Raw genomic sequence first — 25,720 nt, 5'->3', positions numbered from 1 at the left:
ACACAGTCCTTGTGGAGACGAAGTCCCGCCTTCACATTGAGGATACCCTCCATCGTGATGTGTGGCACTGCTAAATGGAATTTAATCCAATGCAAATGGAATTTAATCCAATGCAAATGGAATTTAATCCGGATAATTATGAGATGATGCATTGGGCAGGACAAACAATGCACCGGAATACACAATGAATGGTAGGACCCTGGGAAGTACTGAGGATCAGGGGACCTTGGTGTGCATGCCCACCGGTCCCTTAAGGTAGCGGGACAGGTAGTTAAGGTGGTTAAGAAGGCATATGGGATACTTGCCTTTATTAGCTGAGGCATAGAATATAAGAGCAGGGAAGTTATGCTGGAATTGTATAAAACGCTGGTTAGGCCACAGCTAGAGTATTGCGTGCAGTTCTGGAATCCGCATTATAGGAAGGATGTGATTGTACTAGAGAGAGTGCAGAGGAGTTTTACCAGGATGCTGCCTGGGCTGGAGAGTTTTAGTTATGAGGGGAAATGGGATAGACTGGGGTTATTTTCCCTGGAGCAGAGGAGATTGAGGAGGGACATGATTGAGGTGTATAAAATTATGAGGGGCATAGATAGGGTAGACAGGAAGGAACTTTTCCCCTTGGTGGAGAGATCTATAACCAGGATGGAATAGATTTAAGGTAGGGGCAGGAGGTTTAGAGGGGATGTGAGGAAGAATTTTTTCATCCAGAGGGTGGTGGGAATCTGGAACTCACTGCCTGAAATGGTGGTAGAGGCAGAAACCCTATAACATTTAAGAAGTATTTGGATGTGCACTTGCGATGCCATGGCATACAAGGCTATGGGCCTAGTGCTGGAAAATGGGATTAGAATAGTTAGGTACTTGTTTGACTGGCACAGACTCGACGGGCCAAAGGGCCGTTTTCTGTGCTGTAGACCTCTATGACTCTATAAATGAGATAGATTTCGAACAGATCTAGCAACTCAAGAGTGGGCATCCATGAGACGCTGTGGGCCATCAGTAGCAGCAGAATTGTACTCAACCACAATCTATAACCTCATGCCCGGCATATCTCCCACTCTACAATTACCACCAAACCAGGGGTTCAACCCTGGTTCAGTGGAGAGTGCAGGAGGGCATGCCAGGAGCAGCACCAGGCATACCTAAAAATGAGAAGTCAAGCTGGTGAAGCTACAACACAGGACTACTTGCATGCCAAACAGCATAAACAGCAAGTGACAGACAGAGCTAAACGATCCCACATCCAACGGATCAGATCTACGCTCTGCAGTCCTGCCACATCCAGTCGTGAATGGTGGTGGGCAATTAAACAACTCACCAGAGGAGGGGGGCTCCACAAGTATCCCCATCCTCAATGATGGGGGAGCCGAGCACATCAGTGCAAAAGATAAGGCTGAAGCATTTGCTACAATCTTTAGCCAGAAGTACCAAGTGGATTATCCATCTCGGCCTCCTCAGGAGGGATCCAGCATCACAGATGCCAGTCTTCAGCCAATTCGATTCACTCCAAATGGTATCAAGAAACGGCTGAAGTCACTGGATCCTGCAAAGATGATACTGAAGACCTGTGCTCCAGAACTTGACACATCCCTAGCCAAGCTGCTCCAGTATAGCTACTACACTGGGATCTACCGGGCTATGTGGAAAATTGCCCAGGTATGTCCTGCACACAAAAAGCAGTTCAAATCCAACCCAGCCAATTATTGCCTCATCAGTCTGCTCACGACTATCATTAAAGTGATGATGCTCAGTTTGGGTTCCACCAGGGTTACCCAGATCCTGACCTCATTACAGCCTTGGTTCAAAACATGGAAAAAAGAGCTGAACTCCTGAGGTGAGGTGAAAGTGACTGCCCTTGACATCAAGGCTGCATTTGATTGAGTGTGGCACCAAGGGGCCTAGCAAAGCTGGAGTCACTGGGAATCAGGGGGAAAACTCTCCACTGGTTGGAGTCACACCTAGCTCAAAGGAACTGTTGTAGTTGTTGGTGGTCAGTCATCTCATCTCCAGGACATCTCTGCAGGAGTTCCTCAGGGTAGTGTTCTCGGCCCAACCATCTTCAGCTGTTTCATCAATGACCTTCCTTCCATCATAAGGTCAGAAGTGGGGATATTCACTGATGGTTGCACAATGTTCAGAACCATTTTCAGCTTCTCAGATACTGAAGCAATCCATGTCCAAATGCAGCAAGACCTGGACAATATCCAGGCTTGGGTTGACAAGCGGCAAGTAATATTCAAGCCACATAAGTGCCAGGCAATGACCATTGCCAACAAGAAAGAATCTAACCATCACCCCATAACATTCAATGGCATTACCATCATTGAATCCTCCACTATCAACATTCTGGGATTACAATTGACCAGAAACTGGGCTAGCCATGTAAACACTATGGCTACAAGAGCAGGTCAGAGGTTCGGAATCCTGTGGCGAATAACTCACCTCCTGACTCCCCAAAACCTGTCCACCATCTATAAGGCACAAGCCAGGAGTGTGATGGAATACTCCCCACTTGCCTGGATGAGTGCAACACTCCCACAACACTCAAGAAGCTTGAAGCCGTCCAGGACAAAGCAGCCCATTTGATTGGCACCACATCCACAAACATTCACTCCCTCCACCACTGACGCACAGTAGCAGCAGTGTCTACCATCTACAAGATGCACTGCAGGAATTCTCCAAGGTTCCAACGACATTGTTAGAACTAGAAACAAGTTCTGCTGAAAGAATTTGAACAGTTAGGAGAAAAATTAAAAAGCAGAACCTCCAAGGTAATAAACTCGGGATTACTACCTGAGCCACGGGCAAACTGACATAAGGTAAAAATAGTCAACGAGTTAAATGCATGGCTCAAAGTTGGTTGGGAGGAATGGGTTTCATGGGGCATTGGCATCAATACTGGGGTAGAAGGGAGCTGACCCGGTGGGACGGGTTTCACTTGAACCGTGCTGGGACCAGTGTCCTGGCGAACCAAATAACTGGGGCTGTGGAGAGGGCTTTAAACTAATTAGGCCGGGTGGTGGTGGTGGGGGGGGGGCTGGTTCTGGAAAGGGGATATATAGGCTTATGTAGCAAAAGGATATGGCAGCCTTGCAGGGCAGCTATTTAGGTAATGATACCAGAGTGTGACAGGAAAGGACAGAGTATACATACATAAAAAAACAGCAGCAAATAGGTTCAAAGCGGGAAAAAAAATGGTAAAAAGGCAAAATGAATGGCTCTTTACTTAAATGCACGTAGTATTCGGAACAAAATAAATGATTTAACGGCACAAATAGAGGTTAATGGGTATGATCTTATAGTCATTATGGAGACGTGGTTACAAGGAGATCAAAGCTGGGAACTAAATATTCAGGGGTATGTAATTTTTCGAAACAACAAGCAGGAAGGAAAGGGTGGTGGGGTAGCTTTGTTAGTATGAGATGGAATAAGTACGATAGCAAGAAAGGATCTTGGATCGGGAGATGAAGAAACCATATGGGTGGAGGTAAGAAATAATAAGGGGAATAAGACACTGGTGGGAGTAGTCTCTAGGTCCTGGAACAGTAGCTATACTGTAGAACAGAGAATGAATCAGAAGATAATGAGGGCATGTAAAAAAGGCAATATAATAATCATGGGTGACTTTAATCTTCATGTAGATTGGGAACATCAAATTGGCAGAGGTAGCCACGAGCAAGAATTCATAGAGTGTATTTGGGACAGTTACCTAGAACAATGGGGAGAATTTTCCGGTCGGTGAGCAGGGGTGGAGCCCGCTCGCTGACGTGTAAAATGATGAGTGGTGATGTCGGGCGGGCATCCTGACGTCACTGCGCGTCATTTAGATTTTCAGTTCGGTGGGCGGCGAGCTGGCTGTGCGCCCACCAAATTGTCAAAGGCCTATTTAAAACTAATTAAATAAATTAAATGAGCTGCCCGTCCAACGTTAAGGTTGGCGGACTGACGAAGAGCCCAGGTGGCCTTTGCATTTTTCATGGAACCTCATCCACATGCGGGATGAGGTTTCATGAAGTGTTTATAAATTAAATACATTTTTAAATTAACGTTCCTTGACATGTCCCAGCTCGTGTGACACTGTTACATGAGGGGACATGTCTTAAAATATTTTCAATTCTTTATTTAAATGTTTGAACTTTAAACAAACTTCCCTGAGGCACAGATTTCTGTGCTCTTTCGTGAGCACGCCTGGACTCAGAGAATCCCCCCTCTGCCCACACAGGGAGCACTCAGTGCTTCCGGGCGAGCGTCACACTGGACGGGCTTTAATTGGCCCGTCCACGTAAAATGGCAGCGCACACCTGGTCGGGGGCACCGATCGGGTTCGTGCTTGCTCCCGCATGCCCCCACATAACCCCCCACCGACTGGGGGAAAATTCAGCCCAATATGTTGTGAATCCAACCAGGGATCAGGCTATTTTGGATCTGGTAATGTGTAATGAGGAAGGTACAATAAATGATCCCAGAGTAAAAGATACCCTAGGAAACACTGACCATAATATGGTAGAATTTAGCATTCATTTTGAGAGTGAGAAACTTGGGTCGGAAACAACTGTGCTAAACTTAAATAAGGGTAATTATAAAGGAATAAGGGCAGTGTTGGCTGGAGTGGACTGGGATAGGAATTTAGCAGAAAAAACGGTTGATGAACAATAGTAGACGTTTAAGAAAATAGTTCATGACTCGCAACAAAGATATATCCCAGTGAGGAAGAAGGATTCAAGGAAGGGGATAAACCAACCATGATTAACCAAGGAAGTTAAGGATAATATCAAATTAAAAGAAAAGACATACAATGTGGTAAAGATTAGTGGTAAGGCAGAGGATTGGGAAAGTTTTTAAAAATCAACAAAAGATGACCAAAAAATAATAGCAAGTAACATAAAAATGGATAGTAAGAGCTTCTTTAAATATATGAAAAGGAAGAGAGAGACCAAAATGAAAATAGGCCCCTTACAGAGTTAGGCTGGGGAAATAACAATGGGGAACCAGGAAATGGCAAAGGAGTTGAATAAATACTTTGCTTCAGTCTTCACGGTAGAAGACACTAATAGCATTCCAATACTAAATAATCTAGGGGCAAAAGAGCAGGAAGGAATAAATACAATAAGTATCACTAGAGAAAAGGTACTAGGGAAACTAATGGGGCTAAAAGTCAATAAGTCCCCTGGACCTGATGGGTTGCATCCTAGGATATTAAAGGAAGTAGCTAGCGAGATAGTGGATGCACTGATAGTAATCGTCCAAAAATCCTTAGATTCTGGAAAAGTCCCAGAGAATTGGAAAACTACCAATGTAACACCCTTATTCAAAAAGGGAGGGAGACAAGAAACAGGTAACTATAGGCCAGTTAGCTCAACATCTGTCATTGAGAAAATGTTAGCGTCTATAATAAAGGATGTAATAGCAGAGCATTTAGAAATACATAATCTAATCAAGCAGTCTCAGCTTGGCTTCATGAAGGGGAAATCGTGCCTGATAAATTTATTAAAATTCTTTGAGGAGGTAACAAGCAGGATAGATAAAGGGGAACCATTGGATGTAATATATTTTGATTTCCGAAAGGTGTTCAATAAGGTACCGCATGGAGGCTACTTAATAGGATAAGAGCCCATGGTGTTGGGGGTAAGCATGGACAGAGCATTGGCTAACTGATGGAAGACAGAGAGTTGGGATAAGGGAGCATTTTCAGGATGGCAACCTGTAACTAGCCACAGGGATCAGTGCCGGGGCCTCAATTATTTACAATATATATTAATGACTTAGATGAGGGAAGTTAATGTACTATCACCAAGGTTGCGATGATACAAAAATAGGTAGGAAGGCAAGTGGTGAGGATGACACAAGGAGTCTACAGAGGGATATAGACAGGTTAAATGAATGGGCAAAAACTTGACAGATGGAATATAATGTGGGAAAATGTGAGGTTATGCAGTTTGGCAGGAAGAATAGAAGAGCTGAATATTATTTAAATGGAGAAAGGCTGCAGAAGGCTGCAGCACAGAAGGATTTGGGAGCCCTTGTGCATGAATCCCAAAAAGCTAACATACAAGTTCAACAGGTAATAAGGAAGGCAAATGGAATGTTGGCCTGTATTTCAAAGGAAATGGAATATAAAAATAGGGAAGTCATGCTAAAACTATACAAGGCACTAGTTAGACCACACCTAGAATACTGTGAACAGTTTTGTCCCCTTATCTAAGGAAAGATATACTGGCATTGGAGGCAGTCCAGAGAAGGTTCACTAGGTTGATTCCGGGTATGGAGGGATTTTCTTATGAGGAGAGGTTGAGTAGGTTGGGCCTGTACTTATTGGAGTTTAGAAGAATGAGAGGTGATCTTATTGAAACATATAAGATTCTTAGGGGACTTGACAGTGTAGATGCTGAGAGTTTTTTCCCCTTGTGGACGAGTCTAGGACCAGAGGGCATAATTTCAGAGTAAGGGATCGCCCATTTAAAACTGAGATGAGGAGGAATTTCTTTTCTCAGAGGGTACTTAATCTGTGGAATTCTTTACTGCAGAGGGCAGTAGAGGCTGGGTTGTTAAGTATATTCAAGGTGGAGATAGACAGGTTTTTAATCAGTAAGGGAATCAAGGGTTATGGGGAAAAGGCAGGAAAGTGGAGTTGAGGATTCTCAGATCACCATGATCTCATTGAATGGCGGAGTAGACCGGATGAGCTGAATTGCCTACGTCTGCTCCAACATCTTATGGTCCTTAGACAGCACCTTCCAAACCCAGGACCACTATCATCTAGAAGGACAAGGGCAGCAGATAGATGGGAACACCATCACATGGAATTTCCCCTCCAAGTCATTCACCACCCTAACTTGGAAATTTATCACCGTTCATTCACTGTGGCTGGGTCAAAATCCTGGAACTCCCTCCCTAACAGTACTGCGGGTGTACCTACACAACAGGGACTCCAGTGGTTCAAGAAAGCAGCTCACCAGCACCTTGTCAAGGGCAACCAGGGATGGGCAATAATGCTCACCTAGCCAGCTAAGCCCACATCCTGTGAATGAAGCAAAAAAACATACGAACGAGGAGCAGGAGTAGGCCATTCAGCCCCTTGAGCCTGCTCCACCATTTAATAAGATCATGGCTTTTCAGGAAGAGAGTTCCAAAGACTCACGACCCTCTGAGTGAAAGAATTTCACCTCATCTCTGTTTTAAATGGGCGGCCCGTTATTTTTAAACAGTGACTCCTAGTTCTAGATTCTTCCACAAGAGGAAACGTCCTCTCCACATTCACCCTGTCAAATCCCCTCAGGATCTTATATGTTTCAATCAAGTCGCCTCTTGCTCTTCTAAACTGCAGCAGATAGAAGCCAAGCCTGTCCAATCTTTCCTCATAAGACAGCCCACCCATTCCAGGTATTAGTCTGGTAAACCTTCTCTGAACTGCTTCCAACACATTTACATCCTTCCTTAAAGAAGTTGACCAATACTGTACACAGTACTCCAAATGTGGTCTCACTAGTGCCCTGTACAACTGAAGCATAACCTCCCTACTTTTGTATTCAATTCCCCTCGCAATAAATGATAAGATTCTATTAGCTTTCCTAATTACTTGCTGTACTTGATTAATAGCCTTTTATGAATCATGCACTAGGGCAACCAGATCCATCTGCACCTCAGGGTTCTGAAATCTCTCACCATTTAGATAACATGCTTCTCTTTTATTCTTCCTGCCAAAATGGACAATTTCACATTTTCCAAAATTATACTCCATCTGCCAGATCTTTGCCCAATCACTTGACCTATCTATATCTTTTTGTAGCCTCCTTATGTCCTGTCCACAACTTACTTTCCTACCTATCTTTGTGTCATCAGCAAATTTGGCAAACCTCCTTTCATTCAAGTCATTTATATAAATTGTAAACAGTTGAGGTCCCAGCACTGATTCCATGAGGCACGCCACTCATTACATCTTGCCAACTTGAAAAAGACCCAGTTATGCCTACTCTCTGCTTCCTATTAGTCAGCCAATCTTCTATCCATGCCAATATGTTACCCTCTATACCAGTAGCTTTTATTTTCCACAATAACCTTTGATGTGGCACTTTATCAAATGCCTTCTGGAAATCTAAGTACCTACATCCACCGATTCCCCTTTATCCACAGCACTTGCTACTTCCTCAAAGTACTCCAATAGGTTGGTTAAATATGATTTCCCTTTCACAAAACCATGTTAACTCTGCCTGATGATCTTGAGCTCATCCAAGTGCCCGCTATAACTTCTTTAATAATAGCTTCTAACATTTTCCCTACCACAGACGTTAAGCTAACAGGCCTGTGGTTTCCAGCTGTCTGTCTGCCTCCCTTTTTGAATAATGGAGTTACATTTGCTATCTTCCAATCTAATGGGACCTTCCCTGAATCTAGAGAGTTTTGGAAAATTAAAACCAATGCATCAACTATCTCACTAGGCACTTCTTTTAAGACCCTAGGATAAAGTCCATCAAGATCCGGGCTCTTGTTAGCCGCAGCTCCAATAATTTCTCAGTACCACTTCTCTAGTGATCGTAATTTTCCTGACTTCTTTCCCCACTTCCATTTCCTGGTTTATAGCTGCTTCTGGGATGGTACTTGTATCGTCTATTGTGAAAACTGATGCAAAATACCTGTTCAATTCATCTGCCATTTCCTTGTTTTCTATTATCAATTCTCCAGCCTCATTTTCTATAGGACCAACATTCACTTTGTTAGCTCTTTTCTTTTTTAAACATTATAAGAACTCTTACTATCTGTTTTTATATTTCTGGCTAGCTTTCTCTCATACTTTAATGTTTCCCTTCTTATTAGGCTTTTAGTCATTCTTTGCTGTTCCTTATATTCTGTCCTATCTTCTGGCCTCCCATCTATCTTTGCACATTTATATGATTTTTCTTTAAGTTTGATACTACCTTTAACCTTTCTAATTAACCATGGATGGTGTGTCCGTACCTTGGACTTTTTTTTTACTCATTGGAATGTATCTATTCTGTGCATTTTGAAATATCCCTTTAAAATGTTAGCCACTGCATCTCTATTCATCTATCCCTTAATCTAATTTGCCAATTAACCTTAGCCAGCTCAGCTTTCAGGCCCTCATGATTGCCCTTATTTAAGTTTAAAAACTTAGTCTCAGACCCACTCCTCTCTCCCTCAAACTGAATGTAAAATTCAATCATATTATGGTCGCTGCTACCTAGGGGCGCCTTCACTAGGAGATCATTAATTACTTCCATCTCATTGCACAATACCAGGTCTAGTATAGCCTGCTCTCTGGTTGGCTCCAGAACATGTTGTTCTCAGAAACTATCCTGAAAACATTCAATGTACTCCTAATCTAGGCTAGCTTTGCCCATCTGACTTTTCTAGTCTAAATGTAAATTAAAATCTCCCATGATTATTGCCGTGCCTTTCTGACAAGCTCCAATGATTTCTTCCTTTATGCTCAACCCTCCCATGTGGTTACTGTTAGGGGGCCTGTACACAACTCTCACTATAACTTGAGTATTGCTGAAAAAAAGAGAGATTTTTTGTCAAAGCTTTTCGTCTTGCACTCATCAGGACAATTTGCAAGAAAATACCAATGTCAGGGGAAACAACATGTTTGTACTGTATGAGAAGAGAGTGCTGATTGGTTGGCAAGTGGACTCAGTGGAGTGGACGACCGATCCAATTCCCAGCCCAACCCTGGGCAAGCTCCCCAGCAGTAGGAACGCATCCCATGTGGCTCCCCACTATTTTCCCAGCTCCCCAACCCCCAAGCCTGGGAAAACTTGCATTTATCTAGCACCTCATCCCAAAGTGTTTCAAAGCCAATGGAATACTTCTGCAATGTAGTCACTGTTGGAATATGGGAAAACAAAGTAGTCAATTTGCATAATGCAAGATTCCACAAACAGCTGTGAGGCGGGGGGTCAGCTCTTTGGGGGCTGTGTCACCTTTTATTTTGAAGCTGTTGATCATCTTTTGCTCATTTTTCTAGATTGACAGCAGATGTGCTGGTGCGCAATTATTTCTTACTTTATGCTCGACCCTCCCATGTGGTTACTGTTAGAGGGCCTGTACACAACTCTCACTATAACTTGAGTATTTCTGAACCTTCAACTGAGCTTTTGGTCACGTCCAAATTTCTTCTTCCTTGTGAAGTCTACTTTCATAATACCCATTTGCAAAGTGCCTTGGAAGGTTTTTTTGTATCTTACAGGTGCTATGTAAATACAAGGTATTGCTAGTGAGGGACACTATTATTAAAACCTTCGTCCACCAAAATTCTCATCTTCATGTTGTTTAGTAGCTACTTATACATTTGCTCTCTGGTGTGTTGCATTTCAACCAGCTCTCGCCCATCAATTGATGCTCTGCTCTAGCACAGGGATATTTAACTGACAGCTTTCCCTTTTAACTTCAGCCAACAGCTTGGGGTCAACAGCCTTTGCTGTTGCTTTTAAATCTCTCCATGCATCCGCCCTGTTGTACTGCCTGATGCTAAATCAACTGTGGGGATCTGGATTCTTCACAAAAAATGGACTTTTCAACATTGCAGTGCTGGAGGAACAGAGCAGACAGTAACTAATGTGAGAGCACATCTGCTGTCAATCTAGAAAAATGAGCAAAAGATGATCAGCAGCTTCAAAATAAAAAGTGACACAGCCCCCAAAAAGCTGACCCCCCGCCTCACAGCTGTTTGTGGAATCTTGCTTTGTGCAAATTGACTACTTTGTTTTTCCATATTCCAACAGTGACTACATTGCAGAAGTATTGGCTTTGAAACATTTTGGGATGAGGTGCTATATAAGTTCAAGTTCTTTATTTTTGGTTTCAACACTGTTCTTGCTGCTAACAGCAGACTGTTGTATGTGGTAGTCTGAAACTTCTGTTCTCATGAGAATACCTGCCTCCAATACACAGTGGCGGAGATCATTCTTGTACCAGTTTTGAAGGAAAGAGGTGTCCAGTTCACTACCAGCTGGAAGCAGATAGCTGCTCGGAGGTGGGGTGGGAAAGAGAAGACAGGGAGCATTGAGGATGGAGGTCTGGCTCACAGTGAATCTTGTCAGCCCAAACCCCTAAATTGCCACTTGGCATGTATGGTACTGATACAGTTAAATGTGCCCTCACATCTTACCATTCCTGACTAATAGCATATACATTGCTTGTCTTAGATAGAAATGTATACATCATTCTAGTGAGTTAAATATTTACACTTGCAGGCTCACTTAACAAGCACATTCATAAATGAAAATATGAAATATCTGAGAACACTTTAATATCATCAATGGACTATGAAGAGCTAAATACACCATCAGTGCAATTGCTGTCAAAGATTTACCTATGCTACCCCTTAAGCTGCACTGCAGTTAGACAATACACAGCTGTCTCTTGTTCAGACAATGCTCAATTCAGTTTATAAGCTTAGGAGGCATGCTACATTAAATCTGCCCTCAAAGCAGTATTCACGCTTTGGAGTTGCATACAATTAGGAAGTGAGCTTTATTCGCAGCCCCTTGGGAGTTGATGGTGGAATTTCAGAGGTAAAATTTCAGCAGTGTAATAGAAATTAAGAAGAGTATTACCTCACACCATCTGGCAGTTTTCTGTCAAAAGATGTACTGCGAGGAATAGCTGCACGGACCTGCTGCAACATTTGCTGTGATTGAAGCCTGTCGGCACCTCCTTGTATCGGGGAGCATCGGGAGAGTGGCTGCCCCGCTGGCGTGGCCACTCGATGCCAGGTAGTGTTTCTTCTGAAGGGGGTTTTGAATTCACAAGGAGTGCCTTCATTGTCCACTTTATATTCCACCATTGGTATCCTGTACAGTTCTGAGCAGCCTCTGCCCAAAAAGAATATTTGGTTTGTTAAACTGAGAGTGCAATAACCTTAAATACAGAACCCAAGTTCTCCCCATCAGACACATGAAAAAAATCAGAGGCAAATAATTAAATATAAAGTACAGTTGACATTGCTGCCCAATAGGGGTGACCTTGGTTTTCATGATTAAAGCAGCCCTTCTCTCTACTCCTGCCAGATGCAGCTCACTGATTTGACTGTACTGCAGGGACCAGTGCTGCAAGCAGATTTAATCTTCTGAATAATGCACAATAAACCCAAGGCATCTAGTTCAGCAGATACAACATCACTCCTTACAGAGTTTCTGCCAATATGACAGTTGAAAATAACTCTACATGTGCTAGAAGTACTGCTATACAACAGATCTGGACACTAGCTGTGCAATCTATGAATGAAGTTAGGCTTAATTTATAACTTATATTTGCAGTCACAGTGAGATAGGCACATGGTGGGCAGTGGGGGAAGGGGGGCTGGGGAAGGGGTTAAAGCTGCCATATGTGATACGTGTATGGCAGTACTTAAGCTGAAGTATATGACAGCTGCTTCAGAATTATATTTCCAGCACATGCAAAGTAGCACTGAAGATACTTTCCATCTGAAAATAGCACCCTCTCACACAATGTGTGTCAGTTAGTTAGATTAGTAGTACCCCTGACAACATGTGTGTCAGAGTTGGAGGGACTTGCTTCTGGAGCATGGTTCTATTTCAGCAGTATAGTCTGTGCTCTCATACCAACAGGCCTTGCCTTCGTTCTTGGAGTCTACAAACCAGTCAGGTTCAGCAAAAGTGGGGCAGCAGGTCGGGGACAGGGAGAAATCATTTTCTACCCCCGCCCCTACCTCGGCAGATATGAATAGATCCCACTGACAAGTGATGAAAGATCAAGTTACCAAACTGTGATTACTGAAGCTTAAGAGGTCTTTTTCTGAAATTGAACTATTCAAACATGTGTTATACACAAACATAGAGCGTGGAAGGCAATTCTGAAGTGGCAGCTGTGCAAAAGGAAAACGAACCCAACTGTTAGTAAAGAAGTGCCAGCCTGCTTTGTAAACACTATGTTTTCACAAAAACCCTTGTCCATGGTGCAAAACTGCACAACAGGACAATTGCATGCATATTTTGTATGTAACAAACCACAAATCCTCTGGTCCAAAATGGAAACAAACAGCCTCATAATGTCTGACTTCATGGAATGAAACAGCATAGATGGCTATTTGGTCCATCATCCCTGTGCCGGCTCTTTGAACCAACAACCCAATTAGTCCAACTTCCCTGCTCTTCCCCACAGCCCTTTACATTTTTGTTTCCTTTTCAAGTATTTATCCAGTTCTCTTCCAGAATAAAACAAAATGTTCACTTTTCTGGATAGTTGATGGATAGCAATAGCTCAGCTAGTACATAATTAAAGAGTGAGCTGAGAAATATTGTTTAGCTTTAAGGTGAGAAATGGAGAAACGGAAATGAGTTCAATAGCTCCTTTACACCAAACCCAAGGGAACTTGATGGGTTTCAGGGAATTACATAGGAATTTAAATGCATACAAGAGGGTGCTTGACTGAACCAGTCTGTACAGGTGTATACCCTTTACTTGACCATGACCAATCAATCCTGCATGTCCTTCAATCCCCTTTCCTCAACCATTTTTCTATCCCTGTTTTTAATGCAGACATGGTCATTTCTTTAATTATTAACTCGAGTTGTGCACCCCACAGTCTCACTGCCCTCTATGTAAAAGTTTCTCTTGTTCTCTGCTTTAAATCTTTTGTGTGCCAGAACTGAGATTTGAACTTGCCTAGTTATTTATCTATGGCCCTTCAATCACTGGTAACAGTCCATTTCTACCTACTCTGTGTCATCCGTTTATAACATTAAACATCTCGACTAAATCACTCTATAATTTTGTGTGGTCCAATGTAAATAGTTCCAAATTAAAAACAGAAAATGCTGGAAATACTTAACAGGTTTGGCAGCATCTGTGGAGTGAGAAACCCAGTTAACATTTTAGGTTGGTGACCCTTCAGGATTGGGAATGCTTAGAGATTTAACAGTTTTAAAGCCAGGAAGGGTAAGGGTGGAAGGGAGGTAAGAACAAGTGGGAACTTCTGTGTTAGAGAAATTAAGTAATAAAAGGGATGATACTGAAAAGCAAAAAGATGTCCAATCTATTCACACCACCATCCCCCACCAGGACAGTCTGAAGATTCTCCAATTCTTCCTTGGATGGAAGTTCAACTAATCCCCACCAGCCGTCACCCTCCACTGTCTGGCTGAAATAATTCTCCCATTGGACAATGTCTCCTTTAACTCCACTCACTTTCTCCAAATAAAAGGGATTGCTTTGGGAACCTGTATGAGTCCTAACCATGCCTGTCTTTTTATGGGATATGTCATAGTATCTTTACAGTGTAGAAGGAGGCCATTTGGCCTATCGAGTCTGCACTGGTTCTCTGAAAGAGCATCCCACCTAGTCCCACTCCCCTGGCTTATCCCCATAACCTTGCACATTCTCTCTCTTCAGGTAGCAATCCAATTCCCTTTTGAATACCTTGATTGAACCTACCTCCACCACCCTCTCAGGGAGTTTGTTCCAGACACCAACCACCCTCTGGGTGAAAACATTTTTCCACACATCACATTTACTCCTTTTGTCAATTATTTTGAATCTGTGCCCTTCTTGATGTTCTTTTGAGTGGGGACAGTTTCTCACTATTTACCCTGTCCGTACCCCTCAGGATCTTGAATACCTCTATCAAGTCTCCTCTCAGCCTTCTTTTCTCAAAGGAAAACAGTCCCAACCTCTCCAATCTATCCTCATAGCTACAGTTTTTCATCTGGTAATCATTCTTGTGAATCTCCTCTGTACTGTCTCCAATGCCTCCACATCCTTCCTTAAGTATGGCACCCAGAACTGGACGCAGTACTCCAGATGAGGCCTAACTAGTGTCTTATACAAGTTCAACATGACCTCCTATTCTTGTACTCAATTCCTCTATTAATAAAGCCTAAGATACTATATGCTTTATTAGCTGCTCTCTCAACTTGCCTTGCCATCTTCAATGACCTATGTACGTATACACCAAAGTCCCTCTGTTCCTGCAGCTCCTTTAGAGGCTCTCCCTTTATTTTATACTGTCTCACCATATCTTTCCTGCCAAAACAAATCATCTCACACTTCTCTGCATTGAGCTTCATCTGCCACTTGTCTTGCCCAATCCACCAACATGTCTATGTCCTTTTGAAGTTCAAGACTATCCCCATCACAGTTTACAACATTTCCATATCATCTGCAAACTAAATGGCTAACATTTAAAGAACTACGACATAGTTTACATTAAAAATACATTCCTTTAATGCTCAAAACGCCAGCAAGGAAAGTGTTCCAACTGCGGCTACTAAAATAAATCAAGGACAGAATTTTTCATCCCGTGGGCAGGCATGTGCCGGACCTGAATGGGAGTAAAATGGTGCGCGATGATGGCGGGAGAACGTCTCGACGTCATCACGCACTTGCGTGATATTTCACTCGGCAGGCATGTGCAGGTGCCGGAACGGCGCCAGCCATTAATTAACAGGACACTTAAGGCCCTTAACAGTCCAATTGACTGTGATCTTTCCTTGCCCGTGCAATTTTCCGCTTGTCGCACGAGCAAAACGGGCAGGCGGCCAGCTGCCATTTTCACAAACCTCATCCACGGGCAGGATAAAAAGGGTCAGCAGCAATACCAGTGTGAGTAGTGAGCAGTTTTGGAGATAGTTTGCAGCTGGTTGCTTACTGGTACTTGGCAGCTTCATCTCTGTTCGGGGCTTCATTCTTAGCATTTCCAGGCCTCATTTCATATGTGGCACATTCTATGTTCCAGTGCGACTCAGGTTCCCTCCCTCGCTTCTTTTTCAGTACACTGACTGTATCAGTGCTGTGTCCTGCCTTGAACTGGAAAATTTCATCAACTTTACTTCCAATTTCAACCCTTCTCTCCCCTTCATATGGTTGTTCTCCAGCTCTTCCCTTCCATCCCTCAATTTCTCAGTCTCCAATTCTGGGGATAGGCTATTAACCAATATTCACAATAAACCCGCTGACTTCCACAGTTATCTTGACTACACTTCCTCATAATTGCTTCTTGTAAAGACTCTCTTCTGTTTTCCCAGTTTCTCAATCTCAGTTGCATCTGTTCTGACAACGCAACCTTCCATACCAGAGCTCCCAATATGTCATCCTTTTTCCTCAACTGAGGACTCCCCTGTGTCCTTTCCATTTCCCACGCTTCTGCTCTCAATCCTTCCACCCCTCTCCCAGAACCATGTTAAGATTCCCCTTGTTCACACCTTTCACCGCACTAGCCTCTGCATTGAACAGATCATCCTCTGCCAATTCCGCTGTCTCCAATGTGATGCTACCACTAAACACATCTTTCCCTCTCCATTCAGCTTTCTGCAAACGGAGTGTAGCCGACTAAATGAGTAAACGCTTGAAGTTTGGTGAGAGGGGAGCTTTAAGTGTTAATTTTGCTCTTAAAATGTAATCTAGTCTGTAATTAGCAGTGACTGGAAAGTACTGTGTAAGCAGGCTAAGTTCTTTCTTTCATGCAGTTTAGACAGGGTAAACTCACTCTCAGCTGTAGGAGCTGAGTAGTTAATTAGCTAACTGGTTGAATCTGGTTACTGTAGCCCTAGCTCAGTTTACTATAAAATCAGGGTTCTTTAGTGCCTCCTTGGCAAATGGAGTGCAACTGACTAACTGAGTGAAGATTTGGAGTTTGACAAGAGAGGAGTTGTTTGTTCCCCTTTCTATCTTTCTCACTCCATGGAAGTTGATTCTTGCCCTAATACAGGGAAAGGAGTTGGCTGTTTGATGAGTATCTGGTAATTGGGTAAGTTATTCTATCCCCAAGGTTTAAAATAGTACAAAATTTGGTGGTAATGTTAATCAAATATATAAGAAATCAACATTAAAGAAGTGATTAATATGATTAAGTCACTATTTAAAACACGTTAGGGATGGCAGGATAGGTTACGTGTCAAGGCTGCAGTGTGTGGGAGTTCCTGGATAACATTGTGATCCAGGGCAAACATGTCTGCAGTAAGTGTTTGCAGCTTGAGGAACTTTGGCTCAGAGTCTTTGAGCTAGAGGTTGAGCTGCAGGCTCTGCAACACATCAGTTACCTGGGTGCTTTATACCAGGAAGCAGTCACACCATTTAGAATGGGGTCTTCTGATTTGGTCAGTGGCAAGGGACCGGAGGATGCGACTGCGAGTGAGGCAGGTAATATAACCCAGAGGTCAGGAGTGCAGGATTGTGAGCCTCTGCAATTGTCCAGCAGGTCTGAGGTTCTCTCAGCTTGTTTGGATGAGATTATGGGCTGCAGGGTGGATGAGCAAGTTGACCATGGTACAGGGAGCCATCCAATTGGGTGGAGCACAATGAAATGTAGGGGTAGTAGGGGTCAGTATAGTAAGGGGGATTGACACTGTTCTCTGTAGCAAAGAGTGAGAGTCCAGACAGCTTTGTTGCCTGCCTGGTGCCAGGGTTTGGGACATGTCCTCAGGGCTGGAGTGGAATTTGCAGTGGGAGGGGGAGGATCCAGTGGTCATGGTCCATGTAGGAACCAATGACAAAGACAGGATGAGGAAGGAGGCTCTGTGTAGTCAGTATGATGAGCTAGCACCAAATTAAGAAGCAGAACCTCAAAAGGTAATAATCTCTGGATTATTACCTGAGCCACATGCAAATTGCCATAAAACAAATAAGATTAGAGAAATGAATGTGTGGCTCAAAGGCTGGTGTGGGAGAAGTGGGTTCTGGTTTGTGGGGCGCTGGCACCAGTATTTGGGAAAGTGGGATCTGTACCATTGGGATATTCTACACCTGAACCGTGCTGGGGCTGGTGTCCTCATGAGCCACCTAGCTGGGGAAGTAGAGAGGGTTTTAAATTGAATAGTAGGGGCAAGGGATCAAATATGGAAAGATGTGGCAAACCAAAGAGTAGAGACAAGGCAAGACAGAAAGGTATTAATATGGGAAATGATAAACAGATTGTGACAGGAAGGGCCAGAGAATATAATTCTAAGAGTAAATCAGCAGATAAAGCTAGATGCTACAGAAATAATAAAAGGACAAAACCAAAGGCTCTATATCTAAATGCACATAGCATTCAAAAGAAAACAGATGAACTGATAGCACAAATAAAAATAAATAAGTACAATCTGATAGCCACTACAGAGAAATGGCTACAGGATGACATAGATTGGGTTCTGAATATTGAAGGGTATGAGGCACTTAGGAAGGAAAGGAAGTTGAGAATAGGTGGAGGGGTGGCTCTGTTAATTAACGATGGTATTAGCACATAGAGAGGGATGACCTAAGTTCAGGAAACCAAGATGTAGAAGCAGTTTAGTTTGAGATGGGGAATGATAAAAGCAAGAACTCACTTGTGGGAGTGGTGTACAGGCCCCTTGAATGTAACTACACAGTATGACAGAGTATAAAAGAAGAGATAATGGGAGCTTGCCAGAAAGGTACAGCAATAATCATGGGGGATTTTAATCTACATATGGACTGGAAAAATCAGATGGGCAAAGGTAGCGTAGATATGGAGTTCATAGAACGTTTTCAGGATAGTTTCTTAGAATGCCGCGTTCTGGAGCCAACCAGAGAGCAGGCTATGCTAGACCTGGTATTGAGCAATGAGATAGGATTAGTTGATAAAAGCAAAATACTGTGGATGCTGGAAATCTAAAACAAAAATTGCTGGAAAAACCCAGCAGGTCTGACAGCATCGGTGGAGAGAAAGACAGAGTTAACATTTTGAGTCCATATGACTCTTCAGAACTAAAGAGTAGAAATGTGGTGAAATATATACTGTATAAGGGGGGTGGGACAGATGAAGCTGGATAGAAGGCTGGTGATAGGTGGAGGCAAAGGAGAGATTTCATAAGATGTCATAAACAAAAGGTTGTAGGGGTGTTGATGGTGGTGATACTGGCTAAAGGAGGTGCTAATGGTGACATTGAGAGTAGAAAACAGGATGAGCTAGTGACAGATGGCCCTAGTGGGGGTGTGGGGAGGGGGTGGTGTGGGAGAAAAGATCAAAATAGGCTAAAAGGTGGGAATAAAACAATGAATGGGAACAAATTTTAAAAATAATAGAAATAGGTGGGAAAAAAAATGTGTATATATAAAAATAAATATTTGGAAAAAGGGGTGAGGAAGGAGGAGAGAGTTCATGTTCTGAAGTTGTTGAACTCGATGTTAAGTCCGGAAGGCTGTAAAGTGTCTAATCAGAAGATGAGGTGCTGTTCCTCCAGTTTGCGTTGAGCTTCACTGGAACATTGCAGCAGGCCAAAGACGGACATGTGAGCATGAGAGCAGGGTGGTGTGTTGAAATGGCAAGCGACAAGAAGGTCTGGGTCATGCTTGTGGACAGACCGAAGGTGTTCGTCACCCAGTCTGCGTTTGGTTTCTCCAATGTAGAGGAGACTGCATTGGATTAATTGATAACCACCTAGTGAAGGCATGCCTAGGTAGCAGTGATCATAATATGATTGAATTTTACATTCATTTTAAAGGAGAAACGAGTGCATCCAAGACCAGTATTTTAAACCAAAATAAGGGCAATTATGAGGGCATGAATGCAGAACTAGCTAAAGTGAACTGGCAAATAAGGTTGAAGGATATGTCAATACAAGTTCAGTGGCAGACATTTAAAAGAATATTTCCAAATACACAGAATATACACATTCCAATGAGAAAGAAAAATCCCAAGAGAAGGGCCCACCATCTGTGGTTAACTAAAAAAGTTAAAGACAGTATCAAACTTAAAGAAAAAGCATATAATTATGTAAATACGGGTGGCAGGTCAGAAGATTGGAAGGAATATAAAGAACAGTAAGAAAAGAGTTAACAAAGTGAGCGTTGTCCTACAGAGTGTGTTTGGGGAATTGATAATGGAAAGTAGGGAGATGGTGGATGAATTAAACAGGTATTTTGCTTTGGTCTTCACTATAGAAGACACAAGTAACATCCTGGAAATAGCTGTAAATCAGGAAATGGGAGGGAGGAACTTGGGGAAAATTATAATCACAAGGGAAGTGGTGTTGAGCAAATTGTTGGGGCTACAGGCTGACAAATCTCCAGGTCCAGATGGACTTCACCCTAAGGTCTTGAAAGAAGTGGCCAGTGAGATAGTTGATGCACTGGTTTTAATTTTCCAAAATTTCCTAGATTCGGTGAAGGTGTTGTTAAATTGGAAAATAGCAAATATAACTCCTTTATTCAAAAAGGGAGGGAGACAGAAAGCATGAAACTATAGACCAGTTAGCCTAACATCTGTCATAGGGAAAATGTTAGAAGCTATTAAAGATGTTATAGCAGGGTGCTTTGAAAAATTCAAGGCAATCAGGCAGAGTCAACATGGTTTCCTAAAAGGGAAATCATGTTTAACCAATTTATTGGAGTTCTTTAAAGGAGTACATGTGCTGTGGATAAAGGGGAATCAGTGGATGTACTGCGCTTAGATTTCCAGAAGGCATTTTATAAAGTGCCATATCAAAGGTTATTGCAGGAAATAAAAGCTCATGGTGTAGGGGGTAGCATATTGACATGGATAGAGGATTGGTTAACTAACAGAGTTGACATAAATGGGTCTTTTTCTGGTTGGCAGGATGTGATGAGTGGTATGCCACAAGGATCAGTGCTGGGGCCTCTACTTTTTACAATTTAGATAAATGACTTGGATGAAGGGACAAAAGGAATGATGGCTAAATTTGCTGACTGCACAAAGATAGGCAGGAAAGTAAATTGTGATGAGGATGTAAGGTGGCTACAAAGTGATATGGATAGGTTAACTGAGTGGGCAAAGATCTGGAAAATGGAGTAAAATGTGGCAAATTTGAAATCATCCATTTTGGCAGGAAGAATAAAAATGCTGATTGCCTAAATGGTGAGAGATTGCAGAGCTCAGAGATTCAGAGGGATCTGGGTGTCCGAGTGCATGAATCACAAAAGGTCAGTATCCAGGTACCGCAGGTAATTCAGAAAGCTAATAGAATGTTATCATTTATTGTGAGGGGAATGGATCACAAAAGTGGGGAGGTTATGCTTCAGTTGTACAGGGCCTTGGTGAGACCATATCTGGAGTACCGTAAGCAATGCTGGTCTCCTTATTTAAAGAAAGATGTAAATGCATTAGAAGCAGTTCAGAGACAGTTTACTGGACTAATACCAGGAATAGGTGGGTTGTCTTTTGAGGAAAGGCTGGACAGATTAGGTTTGTATCCGCTGGAATTTAGAAGAGGCAACTTAATTGAAACATATAAGATCCTGACGGGTCTTGACAGGGTGGATGTGGAGAGGATGTTTCCTCTTGTGGAAGAATCTAGAACTGGGGTCACTGTTTAAAAATAAGGGGTCCTCATTTAAGACAGATGATGAGAACATTTTTCTGAGGGTCGAGAGTCTTTGGAACTGTCTTCCTCAAAAGGCAGTGGAAGCAGAGTCTTTGATTATTTTTAAGGCAGAGCTAGATAGATTCTTGATTAACAAGGGGATGAAAGGTTATCAAGGGTAGGCAGGAATGTGGGGTTGAGGTTACATTAAGATCAGCCATGATGCTATTCAATGGTGGAGCAGGCTCGAGGGGCCTACTCCTGCTCCTAATTTGTATGTTCATTTGACACACTGGTCCATCCCTGAATCACCCCCCAACACTCCCCTTCCTATTCCTGTACAGAAGATGCAACAGGTGCCTTCTTAGCTAGCCACTTCTCATTGTCCAAAGCCCAACTACTCCTTCCAGGTGAAACATTGATTTATTTGTGCTTGTTTCAATTTAATACAATATATTTGTTGCTCACGATGTGGCCTCCTTTACACTGGGAAGACCAAATATATATTGACCGATCGGATTGCAGAACATCTCCATTTAGTTCGCAAGCATGCTTCTGAGTTTCTGCCCACCTATCATTTTAATTCTATCATTCTGAACTTTCTGTCCTCAGCTGCCTATATTCTTCCAATAAAACCCAACATAAGTTCAAAGGACATCATGTCAACTTTCAACTAGGCACTCTACAGCCTTCCAAATTTTGAGTTCAGTAATTTCAGATCATAATCACTGTGCTTTTTTTTCGGACAGCAGCTGTTGGTGGCAATTCTACTTTCCCATTTACTCCTCTTCTAGATAGATCTTTTGTTTCTTTACTTGTCCATTAGTACCTTCTTTTGCCTTGCACTACCATCCCTTTTATCATTTAAGCTGTTCCATCCTCCACCCTATCACAGACCTTCTTGCTCATTGTTTTCGCTCCTTCCCCACCTTTCCCTGCCTAACGTTAAGAACTGCTGCATCTCTAAGCGCTCCCAGTTTTGATGATGGGTCACCTAACCGAAACATTGGGCTGTAACTTCCGAGCTCCCGAGTGTTGGAATTTGGGGAGTATCCCAAAGATGCACTGGGGGGATCCCCTCTCGGAACTTCAAAGGTTCAGGTTTTTCACAGCAATTGCCCAGAAGTGCAAACTTCCTCTGGGCAATTGTTCTGCTCTGGGAACTATCTGAAAATGCAATTTAAATCAAACTTTGGATGGTTCTAGCTGCATTAAACAAATAGTTACTCAGAAAAGGTTAGACCTCCCGCCAACCCTGGCAGGCCCTCCCCATAAAGCTTGTGTACTTGGAACAAAAGTCTAAGGGTTCTGTGTGATTTGTGTGACGTTTTTAAATACCACTGTATTATCATCACATTCATACTTTTTTTTAAAAAAAAAAGTTTTGTCCAAACAGTGTTGTGCCCTTAAGACTATTTTTAACAGAAGTCTTGTTTCCAGTCCATCACTGATGTAGATTTTGGAAAAGTGTGGCAATTTGGCATGTTTTATATTAGTATATTTTGCCCTCTTTCAACAAGTGAGATGGCAACAACAAAAGCTCCATTTCATAAAGTCCTATAAAAATTCTCCTATTTATTAGCTACTAAGTCAATCAGCAGCAACAAGCACATGACTACATAGGCAACATAGAAAGTGAACATTTACTTCATAATTTATTTACCATGTAAATGAAATCAGAAGTAAATTGCTGCCAGGAAATAAATACTAGAAGATTATTCTGTGTAATATTGGAGCCTAGTATTAGCTTGCTTCTGTGGTAGAACACTTGCCTGAATCAGAAGGTCATAGGTTCAAATCCTGCTCTGTGACCAACCTATAACCTAGGTAACACTCCAATACTGAGGGAGTGCTGCACTGTTGGAGGTGCTTTCTTTCGAATGAGACATTGAGGAACTCCCTGCCTGCTTAGGTGGATGTGAATGATCCCATGACACTATTTGAAGAGGAATTTAGCTCCGTACCCTGACCAATACTTCTTCCTCAATCAAAACTACTAAATACAAGATTATCTGCTCACTTATTGCTACTTGTGGGATCTTGCCGAATGAAAATTGGCTGCAATGTTTGCCTAGAGATCTACACTAACCATGCTTCAACAAGTAACTCATAGGTTGTGAAGCAGTTTGAGGTGTCCTGAGGCTATGAAAGGCACTATATAAATGCAAGTTAATTTTTTTCTTTCCATAGGTTTGCACTCGTATGCTGATTCAAATCACCTGGAGATTTGCTTTGGATCTAAACGGAGCAGTGATTCAGGCAAGTTTTAGGTTGTTTTATAGAATGATTTCTATAACCTAAAAGTACACCTGTCAACTGACAGAAAACTAATCTCGACAGCCAAGGATCAGCAATGTTTTCCAAGAAGTCTTTCAATGGCTCATGCACAAGGGCAAATCCCAACATTTTCAAACTTCTCAAATAATGTGTAATCAAAGAAAGAAAAAGTTAGTTTTTAATATCTGGACAATCCACTGGAACTCTTCCTTCAGTTCCCAATGGAGATGTATCTGTATACTGATCACCTGCAACACCAAAGACAGGGGAGAGCCTTGGAATGAGGCCTAGGCTGCTTGTTGACAGAGGAGATAGATCTTCATTATCACCACTCGGAGCAAAATGCACAAAAGCCAATTCAAGATCACAAATGCTGCGCCTCATGCAAGCTACATAAATCTCTACATGAGGTGACATTATAACCAGAAGTAGCCTCCTTAGAACAGAGGAAGAGGCCATTCAGCCCTCCAGCTTGTTCCACCATTCAATTAGATCATGGCTGATCTATACCTCAACTCCATTTCCTCAAATTTCATTGGCACCCTAGCCTCAAAAGCTTTTTAAGGGAGAGTGCTCCCTGGGCAGAAATTTCCTCTTTCCACCTGTCATCCTCCCTCAGCCACTAACCCACAGACCATGAAGGATAACAAATAAACACTGCAATGAAGCAATCCTTCTTTCACTCATAACAGAAAGATTTGCATTTATATAGCACTTTTTCACAATCACTGGACCTCAAAGTTTTACAGCAATGAAGTACTTTTTTCTTGCAGTATATTTACTGTGTGATGTAGAACACATGGCAGCCAAGTTGTGCACAGCAAACTCTCACAAACAGCAGTGCGATAATCCTTTGATGTTGATGGCAGGATAAATACCGGCCAGAACAGAGGATAACCCCCCCACCGGCTCCTTTCCTAAATAGCATCATGTGATCTTATACATCCGCCTGGGAAGGCTGACGGGACCTCAGTTTAATGTCTCATCTGAAAATACTGCACTGGAGTGTCAGTCTTGATTTTTGTGCTCAAGCCCTGGAGTGGGACTTGAACCTGGAACTGTCTGACTCAGGCAAGAGTGCTACCAACTACATACAAACATACAAATTAGGAGCAGGAGTAGGCCATTCAGCCCCTCAAGCCTGCTACACCATTAAATAAGATCATGCTGATCTGATGGTGGTCTCAATTCCATGTTCTGCCTACCCTGATAACCTTTGACTCCCTTGTTAGTCAAGAATCTATCTACCTCTAAAAATATTCATTGACTCCGCCTCCAACTCTCTCTGTGGAAGAGAATTCCAAAGATTCATGACCCTCTGAGAAAAAGTTTCTTCTCACCTCTGAATTATATGGGAGATCCCTTATTTTTAAACCGTTCTAGTCTCTCCCACAAAGGGAAACATCCTTTCAGCATCCACTGTCTAGCCCCGCAAAGATCTTATAAGTTTCAATAAGATCTCCTCTCAATCTTCTAAACTCCAGTAGCTACATGCCCAGCCTGTCCAATCTTTCCTTGTAAGATAACACCCCCCCCACCCCAGGTAACAGTTGAGTGAACCTTCTCTGAACTGCTTTTTATATAATTTCTTAAATAAGGAGACAAAAACTGTACACAGTATTCCAGATATGGTCTCACGAACACCCTGTACAACTGTAGTAAAACATCCCTACTTTTATATTCCATTTCCTTTGTGTTACAACCCACCCCCAGGTGAGGTTCCCCAAAGTTGTTGACCTGGGCAAGACCCCTCAATCTGTCACCGTCTGTCTGGGAATCATTATGCCCCAGGTAAGGAGGGATGAACTGGCTCATTGTCTTTATTTAGGACACCCCCCTCTCTGTTGGTTGCAACAGGATTTAATCTAAAAAGGTCCCCTTTTGCAGATACCTTTTCCCAGACCCAATTGTTCTGGTTTTGAAGGAGCCAATTTGATCAGACTTTCTTGAATTGAAGGTAAGTTTATTAACCACTAAAGGCAAGAAAGGATAAAACACATGCATATATGGTCATACAGATTTAAAAGTAAGAATTTGGCTTGAAGTAAGTGAATATATATGTGTATATATATATATATATATATATATATATATATATATTTTTTTTAAAAGTATATGGAACAGTCCTTGACTCGTGGGGAGTAGGTGATTGAGCAATTGCGGCTGTTGCAATTCGAGGTTCCAGTAGAGTTGACTCTGGTAGACAA

General features: G+C 42.4%; 1 protein-coding gene across 4 annotated transcripts in view; it reads right to left on the bottom strand.

The window, feature by feature from the left end:
* LOC144680703 (signal-induced proliferation-associated 1-like protein 2) overlaps nucleotides 1–25,720 on the bottom strand; it is a 637,588-nt gene that overhangs the window by 178,361 nt on the left and 433,507 nt on the right. For all 4 annotated transcript variants that reach the window (XM_078541960.1, XM_078541959.1, XM_078541961.1 and 1 more), the window contains exon 11: nucleotides 11,574–11,831. In XM_078541960.1, the coding sequence (XP_078398086.1) occupies nucleotides 11,574–11,831 (258 nt within the window). The remainder of the gene's footprint in view (nucleotides 1–11,573; nucleotides 11,832–25,720) is intronic.

This window comes from Cetorhinus maximus, chromosome 5 (genome assembly GCF_964194155.1).
Source record: "Cetorhinus maximus chromosome 5, sCetMax3.hap1.1, whole genome shotgun sequence".
Classification (NCBI taxonomy): domain Eukaryota; kingdom Metazoa; phylum Chordata; class Chondrichthyes; order Lamniformes; family Cetorhinidae; genus Cetorhinus; species Cetorhinus maximus.
Note: the sequence above shows the minus strand (reverse complement) of the source record. Positions and strands in the feature narration are given on the sequence as shown.